The following is a 19,938-nucleotide window of genomic DNA, read 5'->3' as shown; positions in this document are numbered from 1 at the left end:
GAAATGTCCTCGCTCCTAAATATTCCAAAGTCAACTGTCGGCTTTATTATAAGAAAACGGAAGAGTTTGGGAACAACAGCAACTCAGCCACCAAGTAGTAGGCCATGTAAACTGACAGAGAGGGGTCAGCAGATGCTGAAGCGCATAGTGCAAAGACCTCCAAACCCAGACTGGTCCAACAGATTGCCAGATGGAAAAGTGTGATGCATCACTCCAGAGAAGGCGTCTCCACTGCTCTAGAGTCCAGTGGCGACGTGCTTTACACCACTGCATCCCACGCTTTGCATTGGACTTGGTGATGTATGGCTTAGATGCTGCTGCTCGGCCATGGGAACCCATTCCATGAAGCTCTCTGGATACTGTACGTGGGCTAATTGGAAGGTCACATGAAGTTTGGAGCTCTGTAGCAACTGACTGTGCAGAAAGTCTTTTTGCACTATGCTGACCCCTCTCTGTCAGTTTCCGTGGCCTACCACTCTGTGGCTGAGTTGCTGTTGTTCCCAAACTTCCATGTTCAGTTGACTTTGGAATATTTAGGAGCGAGGACATTTCTCGACTGGATTTGTTGCACAGGTGGCATCCTGGAAATCACTGAGAGCGGCCATTTCTTTCACAAATGTTTGTAGAAACAGTCTCCATGCCTAAGTGCTTGATTTTATACACCTGTGGCCGGGCCAAGTGATTAGGACACCTTATTCTCATCATTTGGATGGGTGGCCAAATACTTTTTGGCAATATCCAAACTATTTATGTATTTACTTTTTTGAAGTAAAACTTGGTTATAAGTGTGTATGAGTACTTTTTGAATACTGTGATAATATTGGTAACCGTGATAATGTTGGTGACAATAACCATGACATGAATTGTTCCTATTGTTACATCAATAATATTAATCAAGTATTTTGGTGGGGCTTTTCCCCTAATTAGTAAAGACTTCTTTCAGTTCTGGTCCTACCTGCTCCAGGTAGGTGTAAGTCCATATCTTCCCATCAGCAAAGACACGGGACACCAAGCGGCCTTGCGTGTCGTAGCCCAGCCTCTCGGTGGTAGGACCTCTCTGCAGGGTACTGATCTGCCCGCTGCTGGTCCGGCTCACGTTGACGGGCAGCAGCTTACTGCTGGGCACCCACAGCACGGGGTGTCCCGCTGTGTCGTAAATGATCTTCAGGAGGAACTTCCTGTGGTCGTCGTAGATCTTCTCCGTCCTCAGAGTGCGATCGTAATCCACTGAGAGGATGTTCCGTCCGTTCACCTGTGGGGCGGTAGGTACCGTGTCAGGACTCATCCCTGGAAACCAAGGTATCTGTCCAGGGACTACAACGTACAGGCATTGAATCTTTGAGTGTAAACCCCAAGTGGTAATTTTCTGCGTACCCTTGAATGTACCACGGCACTCTTTTTGATAGCTGATAATAAGATTCTCCCTTTTCGGAGGGCAGAGTCCACCCAGATTATTTAGTTTTAAGGCTGTCTAAAATAATGAGAGGTGACTAGAACTGAAGTTTAACAATGTATTCGACAAAATGCAAACCACGGAGACACCAGGCCTGGAGAAAGAGCAAACGAGCTATCGAGAGGCTGCGAGCTTTTTGTCTGCTTAGGTTGCCACGCCTCGATATGAATAGAAAGTGAAGTTTAAACGTAAGAATTGAAAGCGAAACTTAACGTGTGCGCTTTAGTGAAGAGGTTCTTGACCTTTTTGACTCAAACATTAACACTAAGTTAGTACTCTTATTGTTGATTTTAATTGTAGTCAATAACCTACTGACAGTTTAACAAGATTAAACCTAGCCAAATGTTATGAAAATGTGTTAATCACAAATACTATTATCAAGGCTTAAGTTAGGCTGATTACAAAGAATAAATACTGTATTTTCCGGACCATAGGGCAAACTGCCGATGAATGGTCTGTTTTTGATCTTTTTTCATATACAAGGCGCACCACCGGATTATAAGGCGCATTAAAGGGGTCATAATATTATGGTTTTTTTCTAAATGTAAAATACTTCCTTGTGGTCTACATAACATGGAATGGTGCTTCTTTGGTCAATATGTTGCATAGATGATATTTTACAGATCATCTTCAAGCCACTTTCTGACAGTCGCTTCCGTCTTATTTACGCAGCGTCTTTTCCCCGTCATCTTTGTTGTAGCGGTGTAGTGTGCAAGGACGGGAGTGGAAGAAGTGTCAAAAGACACTGTTTTAATGATATTCAGACTTTACTTCAATCAATAACAGAGAGCGGCATCTCCTCAACCGTGAAAAACCGTCTGACCAAAACGCTCTAATAACTAAAGTTCCTTGGGTGATTAATGTAAACTCACTAGACCGGTATGTTTTAGCACTTTCATGGTGAGTTTACTGACAGTTATAAGTAAGAACTTTACGCTACTTTATATTAGAAATGGCAACAGCGGAGGATGACTGTCCCATAACACGAAGATAGAGAAAGGAAGAAGATTATCGACTATGTTGTCCGCACGTACTACAAAGGCGGACGCGCACAATTTTTCAGGATTTATGCAGATCCTAAATACAGATCAGCAGGTACCAGAAGGTAAGAAAAGTTCATTTTTCATAATATTGCGAAACAAAACGCCAGATAATATGTTTTACCTTATACACACACCATAATAGTACTCCTATGTTGAAGCACAGTACAATCCATCAAGCGGTGCGGCTTCATAGCTTACCAAAGTCATACTAAAACATTTTGATAGGTTTTTGAGCGCCGTGTGTAATGTTCTATATTTTCAATGGAACATATAACATGTTGGTGTTGTTTATTTAAATCATGTTGCCATCATAGTGCAGTCTACATGTATCTCTTAAGTTTGACTGTCATCTACTTATCATTACACCATGTAGCAAATAAAATTACTTCAAGGCCGGTAAGCAAAACCAGAATTATTCCGTACATTCTGCGCACCGGGTTATAAGGCGCACTGTCGTGTTTTGAGAAAAAAAAAAGATTTTAAGTGTGCATTATAGTCCGGAAAATACGGTACTAATCAAATATACTGCAAAAATAAGGACTCATTCAAATTAAAAAAAAAAAATCACATACAATTATACAATGCTAAAATAAAAAAACATTCTTACTAAATTATTAATAATAATATAATATACTGTCAATAAAATTCAAGCACATCTTTGGTCATAATTTTTGCACTTAAGAAAAGTATTTGACTATAGCTCCAGACTTCTTCAGTTGGTTTCAAATTGTCATTGCTGCCACAAGTGGCGGAAAAGTATATTACAACTGAGTACCACAACTGAGAAACAAACATTTTTTGCCGGCCCAACAATGATTAAGAAACACTGCTTCTGTGCACAGCCATATTCTCATCTAAAAGGGTCCCACTTACCCTCAGCTTGCGACCGAAAACAATCACTTTCCCTCTGGCTTGTTCTTTGCGAAAGCGCCATTCCACCAAGTTCTGGCCGCTCTCGCCCGGCAAGCTCATGTTGCGCCGGGCTACGGTCGGGTTGGCAGCCCCCGCCAGGATGTGGGGCTCGGTCTGGTAGTGGGTGTCCATCCCGTTGGCGTACGTGACTCTCAGCGAGTTGTCGAAGCCCACCTGGTAGCTGCTTTTGCACTGGTCTGTGGAGAAAAACAAAACAGGCAATTATCGCACACGATCAATCCTCTCAGGAGCCTCCTAGGATCGGTCGGGTTCTAATCACATTTTTACAAAAGAAAGAAGGAAAAATCAAGTTGTCCCCAGGATGGGAATTTAGATGCATGACACAGTGTGATGATGGACTTGGGGTCTCGGTATCAGTATCTTGGTATCTCTGTGATACTTGAGTATTGGCAAATTGGGATTTGGACCAATCTGGATTGCTTCATAACACGGGGCTTTTCATTCATCTTCTGTGCATTACTTGTTTGAGAATGTTCAGTGAAACCACGATCAAGTGCCATCAGTGTTTGGTATTTAAGTCCTCAGGACTGTGGTCCACAGGCGTTCATGGATTTGTGCCTCCCAGGTCCCCAAACCCAATTCCCTGGAGACCGAAGTACTCCTCTCAGGTGTTGAGGGCTTAACTTGGAATCAAAGCCTAGGCCACTGTAAGTGAGAACTGGACCATCAAACCCCAAATGACAGGTTTGTCTTGGAATTAAAAGCGGGGACCCAGAATTATTCCCTACATCAGGCGCACCGGGTTATAGGGCACGCTATCGAGTTTTGAGAAAAAACACTTTTTTAAGTGCCCCTTATAGTCCGGAAAATACGGTACTAATCAAATATACTGCAAAAGTAGGGACTCATAAAAATTGTTGGATACAAATCACATACATATATGCAATGCTAAAATAAAAACATTCTAACTAAATTACTAATAAATAATAATGTAATACACTGTCAATAAAATTCAAGCACAACTTTGGCCATAATTTTTGCACTTGTTGGTGTTGGTGGTGTTTACTTGAGTCATATTGCAGTCTACACATATCTTTTATGTGTGACTGCCATCTACTGGTCACACTAATCAATACACCATGTACCAAATAAAATTGCTTTGAGGTCGGTAAGCAAAACCAGAATTATTCCGTACATTAGGCGCACCGGGATAAAAGGCACGCTATCGAGTTTTGAGAAAAAAACAAAATATTTTAAGTGCGTCTTATAGTCCGGAAAATACGGTACTAATCAAATATACTGCAAAAGTAGGGACTCATAAAAATTGTTGGATACAAATCACATACATATATGCAATGCTAAAATAAAAACATTCTAACTAAATTACTAATAAATAATAATAATGTAATACACTGTCAATAAAATTCAAGCACAACTTTGGTCATAATTTTTGCACTTGTTGGTGTCAGTGGTGTTTACTTGAGTCATATTGCAGTCTACACGTATCTCTTATGTGTGACTGCCATCTACTGGTCACACTAATCATTACACCATGTACCAAATAAAATTGCTTTGAGGTCGGTAAGCAAAACCATAATTATTCCGTACATTAGGCGCACCGGGTTATAAGGCACGCTATCGAGTTTTGAGAAAAAAACACTTTTTTAAGTGCCCCTTATAGTCCGGAAAATACGGTACCAATCAAATATACTGCAAAAGTAGGGACTCATAAAAATTGTTGGATACAAATCACATACATATATGCAATGCTAAAATAAAAACATTCTAACTAAATTACTAATAAATAATAATAATGTAATACACTGTCAATAAAATTCAAGCACAACTTTGGCCATAATTTTTGCACTTGTTGGTGTTGGTGGTGTTTACTTGAGTCATATTGCAGTCTACACGTATCTCTTATGTGTGACTGCCATCTACTGGTCACACTAATCATTACACCATGTACCAAATAAAATTGCTTTGAGGTCGGTAAGCAAAACCATAATTATTCCGTACATTAGGCGCACCGGGTTATAAGGCACACTATCGAGTTTTGAGAAAAAAACACTTTTTTAAGTGCGCCTTATAGTCCGGAAAATACGGTACTAATCAAATATACTGCAAAAGTAGGGACTCATAAAAATTGTTAGATACAAATCACATACATATATGCAATGCTAAAATAAAAACATTCTAACTAAATTACTAATACATAATAATAATGTAATACACTGTCAATAAAATTCAAGCACAACTTTGGCCATCATTTTTGCACTTGTTGGTGTTGGTAGTGTTTACTTGAGTCATATTGCAGTCTACACGTATCTTTTATGTGTGACTGCCATCTACTGGTCACACTAATCAATACACCATGTACCAAATAAAATTGCTTTAAGGTCGGTAAGCAAAACCAGAATTATTCCGTACATTAGGCGCACCGGGATATAAGGCACGCTATCGAGTTTTGAGAAAAAAACAAAATATTTTATGTGCACCTTATAGTCCGGAAAATACGGTACTAATCAAATATACTGCAAAAGTAGGGACTCATAAAAATTGTTGGATACAAATCACATACATATATGCAATGCTAAAATAAAAACATTCTAACTAAATTACTAATAAATAATAATAATATAATACACTGTCAATAAAATTCAAGCACAACTTTGGTCATAATTTTTGCACTTGTTTGTGTCGGTGGTGTTTACTTGAGTCATATTGCAGTCTACACGTATCTCTTATGTGTAGCTGCACTGGTCACACTAATCATTACACCATGTACCAAATAAAATTGCTTTGAGGTCGGTAAGCAAAACCATAATTATTCCGTACATTAGGCGCACCGGGTTATAAGGCACGCTATCGAGTTTTGAGAAAAAACAAAATATTTTAAGTGCGCCTTATAGTCCGGAAAATACGGTACTAATCAAATATACTGCAAAAGTAGGGACTCATAAAAATTGTTGAATAAAAATCACATACATATATGCAATGCTAAAATAAAAACATTCTAACTAAATTACTAATAAATAATAATAATGTAATACACTGTCAATAAAATTCAAGCACAACTTTGGTCATAATTTTTGCACTTGTTGGTGTCGGTGGTGTTTACTTGAGTCATATTGCAGCCTACACGTATCTCTTATGTGTGACTGCCATCTACTGGTCACACTAATCATTACACCATGTACCAAATAAAATTGCTTTGAGGTTGGTAAGCAAAACCATAATTATTCCGTACATTAGGCGCAACGTGTTATAAGGCACGCTATCGAGTTTTGAGAAAAAACAAAATATTTTAAGTGCGCCTTATAGTCCGGAAAATACGGTACTAATCAAATATACTGCAAAAGTAGGGACTCATAACAATTGTTGGATACAAATCACATACATATATGCAATACTAAAATAAAAACATTCTAACTAAATTACTAATAAATAATAATAATGTAATACACTGTCAATAAAATTCAAGCACAACTTTGGTCATAATTTTTGCACTTGTTGGTGTCAGTGGTGTTTACTTGAGTCATATTGCAGTCTACACGTATATTTTATGTGTGACTGCCATCTACTGGTCACACTAATCAATACACCGTGTACCAAATAAAATTGCTTTGAGGTCGGTAAGCAAAACCAGAATAATTCCGTACATTAGGCGCACCGGGATATAAGGCACGCTATCGAGTTTTGAGAAAAAACAAAATATTTTATGTGCACCTTATAGTCCGGAAAATACGGTAGTAAATATACTGCAAAGGTAGGAATTTATAAAAAATCACATACATATATGCAATTCTAAAATAAAAATATTCTAACTAAATTACTAATAAATAATAATAATGTAATACACTGTCAATAAAATTTAAGCAAAACTTTGGTCGTAATTTTTGCATTTAAGAACATTATTTGACTTTAGCTCCAGACTTCTTCAGTTTGTTCAAAATTGTCATTGCTGCCACAAGTGGTGGAAAAGTGTATTACAACTGAGTACCGCTGCGGTCCATATGTACCACAACTGAGAAACTACAAACAAACATTTGTTTATAGGACATGCTATTGTAATGTTTTAAGTAACCTTTTAAACATGTGTTTTTCATTTTAAAATGCATGTTACACCGCTGTACTGCCCCGGCGCCACATATTACCCTGGGACAAAGTGTAGTAGGCGTGGATGGTGGAGGTGTTGGTGGTGATGCTGATCTCCTCCTCCGTCAGGGAGCTTTCGATGTCCACCGTCAAGGTGCTGTCGATGTCAGTGTACAGGTTGTTCACCATGCCGGTGGGGAAGGTGACGTTCATCAGGCGCCCTTCGCTGTCGTAGCTGTTTGGACAGGAAAAAAAAACGGGATTCGTATCAAGGCAGCGCGTTCAATTCAGTGAGACGCTCACACTATAAAAATACTTTTTCATGGCCAAAAAAAGATGATTAGGTTTAAATCATTTAGGTTGATTAGGTTTAGATGTGTGTGTGCTCGAAAAGAAGGGTGGGGGAGGTTTAATCATCTCGTAATGCAGTTTGCTGAAAATGAAGGAGAGTGCCACTCTACATAGCAACTAGAATGTGGTCGAAGTTGGAAAATGCCACGAAACACATTTTAAGATATTCAACACTTTACTGCCGTCCGGCGGATAAAGTGGATAGCGCACCCCCTATGTGTTGTGTTTCATGTGTCAGGTAAACGGTAATTAATGGGGCCTCATGAATCCCCTACCTACTGAGTATCTGTACACAGTATTCATCACTGTACACGTGAGAGGCATAGGCATAATTGTATTTTTAGTGTTAGTAAATAGGCGTGTTACATATTTTTTTTAGATTAAACGCAATTCTTATTTGTAACGATTCTAAATCGAGTCAAAATATCAAAAACATTTTATTTATTAACAAAACATATATATATATATATATATATATATATATATACACATATATTTTTAGCGCTAAATATTATATACAAATATATACCTGTATATATACATACATGCACACATACATATATATATATATATATATATATATATATATATATATATATATATATATTTATACAGTATATATATACATATATATATATATATATATATATATATATATATATATATATATATATTTATATTTATATATGTATGTGTGTGTTTGTATGTATATATATTCATATATATATATATATATATATATATATATATATATATATATTTTGTTATCTTATAGTTGATATCCATATCTGCTGTACAGATTGACCTACAAGACAATTATTGGATACTTCTCTTGTTGCCTTATTTGTATTTGGCTCTTTAATTATATTATATTATATATTTATTAAAACAAAACCAGTTTTGTTTTGAGTTATATAGAAAATGATCAGAACTATTACTACACTTACAGTCACCAAGTTTTGAGCAAATTAAGGACTTTCAGAAAGTAAAATGTTCAAAAACCTTCCTGGATTACATTCTGACAAAAAAAATTGCATTTGTGTCCAAATATTGGGGTCTTTTCATTAACAAATGTCAATTATGCAAGCGAGTTATAACCTGTGATTAATCATGATTAATCACAATTCAAGAGCGTGCATAATCTGGAAAAAAAAAAAGAATGACTTGACAGCCCTAATTGATATTAATGAATCATACAGGCGGATACGTTGATCGCAGAATAGTGTTGTCCCGATACCAATATTATTTTGATACTTTTCGATACTTTGATACTTTTCTAAGTAAAGGAGACCACAGAAAGTTGCATTATTGGCTTTATTTTAACAAAAAATCTTAGGGTACATTAAACATATGTTTATTATTGCAAGTTTGTCCTTAAATAAAATAGTGAACATATAAGACAACTTGTCTTTTATTAGTAAGTAAACAAACAAAGACTCCTAATTTGGTCTGCTGACGTATGCAGTAACATATTGTGTCATTTATCTACTTATTATTTTGTCTACATTATTAAGGACAAGTGGTAGAAAATTAATTATTAATCTACTTGTTCATTTTCTGTTAATATCTGCTTACTTTGTCTTTTAACATGTTCTATGTACACTTCTGTTAAAATGTAATAATCACTTATTCTTCTGTTGTTTGATACTTTACAGTAGTTTTGGATGATACCACACATTTGGGTATTAATCCGATACCAAGTAGTTACAGGATCATACATTGGTCATATTCAAAGTCCTCATGTGTCCAGGGACATATTTCCTGACTTTATAAGCATTATATACATTTAAAAAAAACGACATAAGATGTTGTGATGCCAAAAAAAATCAACGTAATCATAGTAGCATCGACGAGATACGTGCCTGTACTTGATATCATTACAGTGGATGTCAGGTGTAGATCCACCAGTGCCGTTTGTTTACATTTTGACACTGGTGAGCATGTTTAGCTATTCCTCGTCCTGCATTATCATTTTGTAAGAAACGTACTTTATTTGTCGCCATGTAGGCGAGGATTAGTGATTTAGAAGTAGCTACAACACTGCAGACTGCGGCTGGACTTTAGCTGTCTTGAAGCACCTCTTCCTGAGGGTGTTTCAGTGTTATTACTTCACCTTTATATTTACTTTTTAAGCCAAAATGCATCCGTTCCTCCTTTTCTGTCTACACACTGTGTCTGCTTGTAAGTACTCTGTGATTGTGCGCTGCCGAACATGCTCCTCTGCTCGTAAAACCAGCAATGACACCGGTACTTTTCAGAGTCGGTTTCGTACCGAATATGATTCATTAGTATTGCGGTACTATACTAATACCGGTATACCTAGTGCGGAATGTATATTAGTTAATTTTTTCGTCTCTAACATTTGCGCTATATAGAGCTACTTTACCGACTGTTCAAGTGTAAAGTGGAGCAGCCGGCTGAGAAACAACTAAACATTTCAAAAGCAATAACATGGAAAATAAGCGAAAAACATCTGGGCTAAAATATTGTGTCTGTGCCAACCTTAACACGGTAAATAAGGCGCTGCGAAGTACAGCTCGTGTGGACTGTGAGCGGCAAGCAATGATTTTATTTCCATTGCTAAACAAACCTCATCTGCTCAACTTCAAGGTGTGAACATTTGCATAATTAAATGAGTCTGCAGAAAGCGGGAGCGTGTGTTTAATTCGTATCGTGAGCAGACTCCACGGGGAGAACAGCCAAATTAATTTCGGCACGAATGATGTAAGGTTAAGGAGAGATTCCCACAGACGTGTCGCGCCATTGCACTTACTCGTAAAACGTGGTCCAGCCGATCTCGGAGGTCTTTGTAGCCAGCAGACCGTTATTCCCGTGGTAAGTGAGCAGCACCAGCTCTTGTCCCTGAGCGGTGAGGGTCCTGAGCCCGCCGTTGGTGCCCATGGTGAGCCAGATCACCTGGTTGTCCGGGGCCACGATGCGCACCGGCATGCGGTTTGAGTCCCGGCGTATTCGCAGGGTGTTCCCGTTACTGTCCGTCACCGCCGTGATGTCGTTGTCGGTGCTGTAGCTGAAAGTGTATTTGAAGTCTCCGGTGAGCAGGCTGGCCGTGTGTTGGTGTGTGCCGTTGCTATCAAAGATGTACAGCTCCTGGGCGTCCGGGGAGGCCACCTCAAAGGTATTGGCAGAGGAACCCAAGGTCGGCCCGTTCTGAGAGACGGCCCGGATCCGGATGTTGCCCAGGTCGGCCATGTAAAGTGTTCCATCTGGAGCGGCTACTAAAGAGGACGGGGCGTTGAGCCTGGCATCTTTGGCATAGCCGTCCCCGGCCTGGTAGCAGTCGCAGTTGGCATCGTTCTTGCAGTCGCAGTCAGAGGGGGCGCCGGCCAAATGTGTAATCTCGCCATCCGCAGAAACCCTGCGGATCCTGCTGAGTTTCCTCTCGTCCGTCTCGGCTATGAAGATGGCCCCGTGGTAGGAGACGGCGATGGAAACGGCGGACTCCAGAGGGGTCAGCTGGGCTCTTTGGCCGCCGGCCGGCCCGCGTTCCGGGCTGGAGAGCGGGCAGTGGACGGGACGGCCCGCCGCAATGCTCACCTGGCCGTCGTTGGTGATGCGCAGGATGATGTTGTTGTCCAGGACGTAGAGCGAGTTGTCCATCGGGCTCACCGCCAGGTCTGTGGGCCACTCCAAAATGACCTTCAATACACAAAGATAGTAAACTCGTTACCACAATTCATTGGCCAGAAATTCAACCTCCGATAGCTGCATATAACAATATGCACCTTGTTGCGTTTTGGACCAGTTGTTCCTCCCAGGGAATTCAAGTCACAATTCGCTCCCAAGTTCTTTCCGACACTTAAAGCTGAGTTGAAAAACCACCAGAGACAGAATAGGTATTTTGTTGTATATTCTCAAAGCTTTGCCAATATACATTTTTATTGAGACCAGTCTAACCCTAGAACATTCTATTGCGCCTCCCCAAAATGGTCTGTCTTCCCGATCCCACCACCCTCTCTCTCGTCCCATCTCTGTAGCCAAAACAAAATGCTAGTCAAAACACATTCCAAAGAACTCAAGGGCAACACACACAGTATACTTGCTGACAGAGCATCAAGAGAAGAAATGGAAGAAGTACAACTTAAATTCGGATATATGTAAATATCTGCCTCCGACAACCTCTACTTGACATTGAAGCTTTAGCAGTTAGCATCTTGTGTTGTCCTGCTCGGTGTGTGTAGCATGCTTAGCTATTCCGATCATGGTACTTGGAAGAAACTCTTTATTTTCCACCATGGTGTTGAGGACTAGTATCTTAGAAGCGGCGTCACACTATGGATGGACAAGATCCAGTGTTCTCCACTGCAAAAACTGAAATCTAAGTAAGATTAAATATCTCAAATAAGGGTGATATTTGCTTATTTTCTGCCTGATAAGATAATTGTTCTCACTTAGCAGATTTTATGTTAGAGTGTTTTACTTGTTTTAAGTGCTTTGGTCCTAAATGATCTCAGTAAGATATTACAGCTTGTTGCTGAGATTGTATGACCTATATTGAGTAAAACATGCTTGAAACTAGAATATCAACTGTTGCAAAGCTGTGTCATCAACACTCACAAGTATAAAACTACTTTTTTAAAGTAATAATTTCTTATTTCAAGCTTGAAAAAAAAAATCATGACTTTGACACAATTGTGTCTCATATTAAAACAGATGACAGCCAAATAGACTTTGCAGTTTTATTTTCAATGAAACAATAGAAAATACGTACTCATATAGTAGTACAGTTGTTATTAGTGAGAATATATTTATTTTAAGGTGTTTTTTGGGTTCATTGAGGTTAGCTAATTAGGGACCGCAATGTCCCTTTGGGACAGAGGACCCTATTGATTTTGTGCGTTTTATTCATTATTATTAAACCGCCGCCTCTTTGAGCTGTAATTTGACCCCCTTAACATACTTCAAAACTCACCATTTTTGACACACACATCAGGACTGGCAAAAATTGCGATATAATCAAAAAACCAAACCCCAAAACTCAAAATTGCGCTATAGCGCACCCTAGGAAAAACACAGACAAAACTGCTTGTAACTTCCGGTAACACCATCATTTTTGACTATAACCATGCTTTTAGGATGTGTTCAAGTTTTTTTTTTTTTTTAAATAATAATAATAATAATAATGAATTAGATTTTATATTGCGCTTTTCTATTGTTAGATACTCAAAGCACTCACAGAGAAGTGGGAACCCATCATTCATTCACACCTGGTGGTGGTAAGCTACATTTGTAGCCACAGCTGCCCTGGGGTAGACTGACGGAGATGTAAGTGAATAATATATAAGTGTATAAATGTAGGTTTTACATTTCAAGGGTAGGATTTTCATCGTCGTCATCATTTCTTTTTATTCCTTTCATGAGAATGCCACGTACAGTTCACACTTTCATTGTTTATTTTGATTCTAATACATTTCCATGATCAGAAAGGTACGGAGCCCCTAAAGGGACATGGAGGGAAAAAAATGTTATGCGAGATCTCGCAAAAGTTTTTTTTCCCCTATGCTGGTTAACCAGTCCAGTGCAACTCCTCTGACTCCATAAGTATATCGTTTAGAAATGAGAATTTGATGATCTATAGCAGTGATCCTCAACAGGCGGACCGCGGTCCATGTCCGGACCCAGCGACGTGTCCGTCCGGACCAAGCACGAATTATAGTTAAAAAAAAAAAAAAAAAAAAAAAAAAAATGTTTTTTTTATTATTATAACTATCCATCCATCCATTTTCTACCGCTTATTCCCTTTATAATAATTGTATTTATCTGTGAGTTATCGCTAGCGCAAGTCAACGTTCTTTGTTGTTTTTAGTCAAATATCTCCACGTTTCGTTTACACTTCTCGTGTCTCACTCACTCCGTCTCTCTCTCTCTATCTCTCTCTCTCTCTCTCAGAGAGAGAAAGAGAGAGAGACGGAGTGAGAGCGAGAGAACGCCACTCTGATTGGCTAATTCCGGGGTATGGGTTGTCATCTCTTTCACAACGACACGCTGATAGGCTGTTACCACCTGGGTCATGTGCACAGTGCATGGAACCTTTCGCTGCAGGCACACAGTTGTCTCGTATCGCTACTTCGCTAACTGTTCACTTGTCAGTCACTGAATGTGAATCAAATCACAATGGCATGCTCCAAGTTGGCTCAGGCTGGTAAAAGAAAGGTGGACAGGGAAAACCGACGTTTCAAGGAAGAATGGACAGAGCAATATGTTTTCATCCTACCTACTGCAAGTACCAGACCAATGTGTCTACTATGCAACACTACTGTTGCTCTGGTGAAAAGTGAAAATCTGAAACGTCACTATCTGAAAGAGCACCGCAAATTTGAAGAGACATTTCCTCATGATTCAGAGCTAAGAAAAAAAGAAATCACGAGGCTGAAAAAGCCATATGAAACATCAAGCAAGATTTTTGTTAAATCTATGACACAACAACAAATAGCAACAGAGCAGTAACGTGCGGTGAGGTTGATGGCTGGTGAGGCACTGACTTCAACACAGTCAGATTTACAAACATATGAACCCTAAAGAGTATCTTATTCACCATTTGATTGGCAGCAGTTAACGGGTTATGTTTAAAAGCTCATACCAGCATTCTTCCCTGCTTGGCACTCAGCATCAAGGGTTGGAATTGGGGGTTAAATCACCAAAAATGATTCCCTTATTTATTTTTGTTTCAAAGAAAATATTTCATGTATTTTATTGGATATTTATTTTATTTTTGTTAATTTTAAGAAAATGTTAAACTACTTACCTCCTGCTATTATATAAGCTTGACCGATAATAAACGGACCCAGCCTGTTTCAAAAAAACATTTGTGGACCTTCAAGATTTGTACTTGAGGACCCCTGATCTATAGTGTCGAATGACTTCTTTACGTCAAGGAACGCTCCTACTGTGTATTTATTTTGATCAAATGCAGTTGTAACCTCTTCAATAATTGTACTGATGGCCAAGCTCGCAGACCTATTTGATCCAAATCCATACTGATTTTCATTTAATAATTTATGTTTTTCAATAAAGCAGTCTAATTTATTAACAAACAATTTTCTAAGCGTTTTTGAAAATTGATATAAGAGAGATACTGGTCTATAATTACTAACTATTAATATAATATAATTAATGATTTTAAATTTAATTGCGACCTACGAAACCAACACAAATGTATTAGAATTGTCCTGATATGTGAATTTCCTCTTTGGATGCATCTATCTATTCATCTATCCATCTGCAGTAGGTAAGGTTGTATTTTTGGGTTAGGTTTATCCTGCGTGTGACTGAAGCCTTAAGTACTGGGACTAGGGTTTTACGGTACAGTGGTACTAATGAATTGATACTATACGGCCTTTGAAAAATACCGGTACTTTTTTTTTTTGATCCGCATGTTGCCGTGCGGCGGTGACGTAAAGACCCGAGGAGCATGTTGACTGTGTCGGCACGCACACACACACACACACACACAGAGCGCACAAGCAGAAACAATGTGGAGAGGAAACAAGGAAAATAAAGGCGATTCTATTGACTTTAAATACGGAAGTGCAGCGTTGTAAGCAGTGGATTAAAACATGCCTTGCCAAATGTGGCAAAACTGCCTGAGCTTCTAACTTAGGTAAACATTTAAATAATCATCCAGACCTGCACAATCTGATGTGCACATACAAATACGTAGATGCGCACACAGCTGGTTGGCTTCTTGCCAAATATTAGCAGAGTCAAAACCCATGCAAGGGAAATGACAATTTTGTTACAAATTCCTACCATCGGTGTTTTATCTTTAACAATGTGTTTTACCTGCTACATGTCTAATATGTGTCATTTCAGCCGTTTTTAGTATTTTCTAGTGATTGTATTCGTCTTAACGCACGGACCAGGAATGGCAACCATTACTCACGAAGCATTTAATATAATGTCAATAAAGCTTTTAATTCTATTCTAACCTAACCCTAGATTATGGCAGACCCCATGTAATATGAACCGTACCCACTGGGCATCCATTGCACCAGTCACCCCAACATCTGCGGTCCTTCCCAAGGTTTCCCAGGATGTCGTCGTGGTTTGTGAAACCTTTTGTGATTAACGTTAAAGTACCACTGATAGTCACACGCACACACACTAAGTGTGGTGAAATGACTCTCTGCATTTGACCTATCCCCTTGTTCCACCCCCTGGGAGGTGAGGGGAGCAGTGAGAAGCAGCCCGGGAATAATTTTTGGTGATTTAACCCCCAATTCCAACCCCTTGATGCAGAGTGCCAAGCAGGGTCCGATTTTTATAGTCTTCGGTATGACTCCGCCCGGGGTTTGAACTCACGACCTACCGATCTCAGGGCGGACTTTGATTGGTTGATTGATTGATAAAAGCAAACAAACCAAAAAATCTCGATAAAATCACTTTAGTATCGTTTATATACTATCTATCCATATGTCGAAACTATCGATAGTATCGACATCTGGATCAATCACCTCTACTTGACATTGAAGCATAGGCAGTTAGCATCTTGTGTTGTCCTGCTCGGTGTGTGTAGCATGCTTAGCTATTCCGATCATGGTACTTGGAAGAAACTCTTTATTTTCCGCCATGGTGTTGAGGACTAGTATCTTAGAAGCGGTGTCACACTATGGATGGACTTGCACACAAACAAGATCCAGTGTTCTCCACTGCAAAAACTGAAATCTAAGTAAGATTAAATATCTCAAATAAGGGTGATATTTGCTTATTTTCTGCCTGATAAGATAATTGTTCTCACTAAGCAGATTTTATGTTAGAGTGTTTTACTTGTTTTAAGTACTTTGGTCCTAAATGATCTCAGTAAGATATTACAGCCTGTTGCTGAGATTATATGACCTATATTGAGTAAAACATGCTTGATACTAGAATATCAACTGTTGCAAAGCTGTGTCATCAACACTCACAAGTATAAAACTACTTTTTTAAAGTAACAATTTCTTAATTCAAGCATGAAAAAAAAAAAAATCATGACTTTGACACAATTGTGTCTCATATTAAAACAGATGACAGCCAAATGGACTTTGCAGTTTTATTTTTAATGAAACAATAGAAAATATGTACTCATTTAGTAGTACAGTTGTTATTAGTGAGAATATATTTATTTTAAGGTGTTTTTGGGTTCATTGAGGTTAGCTAATTAGGGACCGCAATGTCCCTTTGGGACAGAGGACCCTATTGATTTTGTGCGTTGTATTCATTATTATTATACCGCCGCCTCTTTGAGCTATAATTTGACCCCCTTAACATACTTCAAAACTCATTTTTGACACACACATCAGGACTGACAAAAATTGCGATATAATCAAAAAACCAAACCCCAAAACTCAAAATTTCGCTATAGCGCACCCTAGGAAAAAACACAGAAAAAACTGCTTGTAACTTCCGGTAAGAATGTTGTAGAGACATGAAACAAAAACCTCAATGTAGGTCTGAATTAGACCTAGATTTCATAGGTTAACATCTTTCAGCAAAATACAACAGGAAGTTGGCAATTCCCCCTTCAAAAAAAATATTACTAAAAACAGTCACTTTTGCCTCTTTGAGCTGTAATTTGACCCCCTCCTTAACATGCTTCAAAACTCACCAAACTGGACACACACATCAGGACTGGCAAAAATTGCGATCTAATAAAAAAAAAAAACAATCCCAAAACTCAAAATTGCGCTCTTGCGCCCCCTAGGAAGAAAACACAGACACAACTGCTCTGAGGAAGAAAACAGACACAACTGCCTGTAACTTCCAGTAGGAATGTCTTAGAGAAATGAAACAAAAACTTCACTTAGACCTACATTTCATAGATTGACAACCCCCAGCAAAAATAAACAGAAAGTTTGCAATTCCCCCTTCAAAACAAAAGTTTTGTAAAAACCGGTCACCTTTTTTCAAACATTATCTCCTCTGAGCGCGTTTGTCGTGTCGGCTTCAAACTAGCACAGGAGAGAGATTGAACCCTTCTGATTAAAAGTTGACCAAATAGTTTTAATTACTGATCCGGTTTGGATTTTATGTGCCGTCAAAGTCGGTCCCGTCCATCGCTGCTTGCAGCTTTAATTTTACTTGTTTTGGAAAGTCTTGACAAGCCAAATTTTCTTGTTCTATTTGCAGATAATTTTGCTGAGTTCAAATAAAATACCCCACATTTTTGTTTTTTTATTTCTTGTTTTTGAACACTGACTTTTTGAAGTGTGGCATGGCATGACATGCACCCTTCCCGGAATTCATGCGACTGAGTCGTGGATCTGTTACAAAAGGCAAACATCGGCCCTCGAACTTTACCATGAATAGATTTACGTGGACCCCGACTTAAACAAGTTGAAAAAATAATTTGGGTGTTACCATTTAGTGGTCAATTGTACGGAATATGTACTGTACTGACTGATGCGAGCAATCAGACTCAAATCATCAATAATGTGACAGTGAAGGCAATTAGTATGACGACACAAATGTTTGTCAGAATGTTGCTAAGGATGACTGATTCCTAATAGTGCTAATAATAATACAAAGACTATATGCTGCCTTTAAGTTAACTGATAGCTAAACATCACCGATCCGGTTTCATTTTTCCCCAATCTGGGTGCATGACAAGCTTACGGCGGCGCCGCCAAAGCGTCGTTATTGACTTTCTGCAAATGACTGCGTTAATTGGCAGAGCGCGACGAGTTGGAGTCTTTTGTCCGCGTGGTTTGTCGCTGTCTTTTCAAGCGCCCACACTCAAGTAAACACAAGGCGAGATTGCTTTCTTGTCATCAGCCATTAAAGCGCTGCCTGTTGCCAGTAAACAACCTCTTGCTCCATTTTCTATTAATGTGCCTCCATTAGAAAATAACAGGATTCTTCTCGGTGTCATTACTTTTTGACGTTTATTTGGAGGGCTTTACTCGCTGTGCGTTGGCGGTCCGCAACAACGAATGGACATTGCAAGAAACAAACATGATGACAATTGAGATGTAACAAATTCTTTCAAAGGTGCCAAATTTGAAGTCATGCTGAAATATTTAGTGTTGTAACGATACCAATATTTTGGTACTGGTACCGGTACTAAAACTATTTCGATACTTTTCGGTACTTTTCCAAATAAAGAGGACCGCAAAAAAATTGCATTATTGGCTTTATTTTAACAAAAAAAAATGTTTATCTATTGTTTTTATTTTTAATCTCCTTCATTGACGTGCATTTTTGATCAATATACAATTAAACTTTAGCAACAAAACACATATTTACACACCTATGCTTGAGAAGGAACAGGATGAAGAAAATCTTATATTTCCTGCCCCCCTCAACATAATAAGTAGTTAATGGATAGCTCAGATTCACAAGCATACAAACCAAACAAAAACATCCAAATATAATGAAAACAAACAAAAAACACACAACAAAAAAACAACAAGTGCAAAACTTAATGAAGTACAAACTGAACAAACAAAAAAAATAATATACACCTCACGGGATGATGCAAAACAAATGAAAAACCAGACAAGAAATAAGTAAAATAATAAATATAAAGCAAAATGTAAACACTTACGGCTGTCCATATGATCGTATTGTTCTGTCTTTATATATTTTTTTCAATTGTAATATATTTCTACAATCTTTAATCTCATTGACTCTTAGGGTACATTAAACATATGTTTATTATTGTAATTTAGTCCTTAAATAAAATAGTGAACATACTAGACAACTTGTCTTTTAGTAGTAAGTAAACAAAGTGCGCCTTATAGTCCAGAAAATACGGTACATATAATGGTCAAATGCATACGTAATTGTGTAATATCATGAGGGGAATCTTATACATTTGTATTCATATATTGCTGCCTTCTGAAGGCGGCCATAACTGCAATGTGGCCCTCAGTGAAAACGAGTTAGACCCCTGCTCCACTAGATCTGGGGCGGGGGTCACTGCCCTATTTGGCCCCTATACATGCAGACTGTATCGGCCACAAGTGAAAATAAATTCCTCTTTAGGATGGATATATTATTAGTTTCTTTATTTGCACTTGAAGAGTTTGTATCGTTTTTGTGAAATTGTTCTTAATAGCAACAAAAGGCAAAGGAACATCAGTGAAAATGTGACTGTACGCAGAAATTCTGCGGAAAGTTCCACTC

The 19,938-nt window shown here is 38.5% G+C and overlaps 1 protein-coding gene across 2 annotated transcripts in view; it reads right to left on the bottom strand.

Moving 5' to 3' along the window:
* LOC133616971 (teneurin-3) overlaps positions 1-19,938 on the bottom strand; it is a 745,483-nt gene that overhangs the window by 38,361 nt on the left and 687,184 nt on the right. For both annotated transcript variants that reach the window (XM_061976582.2, XM_061976583.1), the window contains 4 exons: positions 10,592-11,475; positions 7,527-7,702; positions 3,370-3,605; positions 956-1,252 (listed from right to left, as the gene is read on the bottom strand). In XM_061976582.2, the coding sequence (XP_061832566.1) occupies positions 956-1,252; positions 3,370-3,605; positions 7,527-7,702; positions 10,592-11,475 (1,593 nt within the window). The remainder of the gene's footprint in view (positions 1-955; positions 1,253-3,369; positions 3,606-7,526; positions 7,703-10,591; positions 11,476-19,938) is intronic.

This window comes from Nerophis lumbriciformis, linkage group LG16 (assembly GCF_033978685.3).
Source record: "Nerophis lumbriciformis linkage group LG16, RoL_Nlum_v2.1, whole genome shotgun sequence".
Classification (NCBI taxonomy): domain Eukaryota; kingdom Metazoa; phylum Chordata; class Actinopteri; order Syngnathiformes; family Syngnathidae; genus Nerophis; species Nerophis lumbriciformis.
This window is presented reverse-complemented; position numbering and strand designations above follow the sequence as displayed.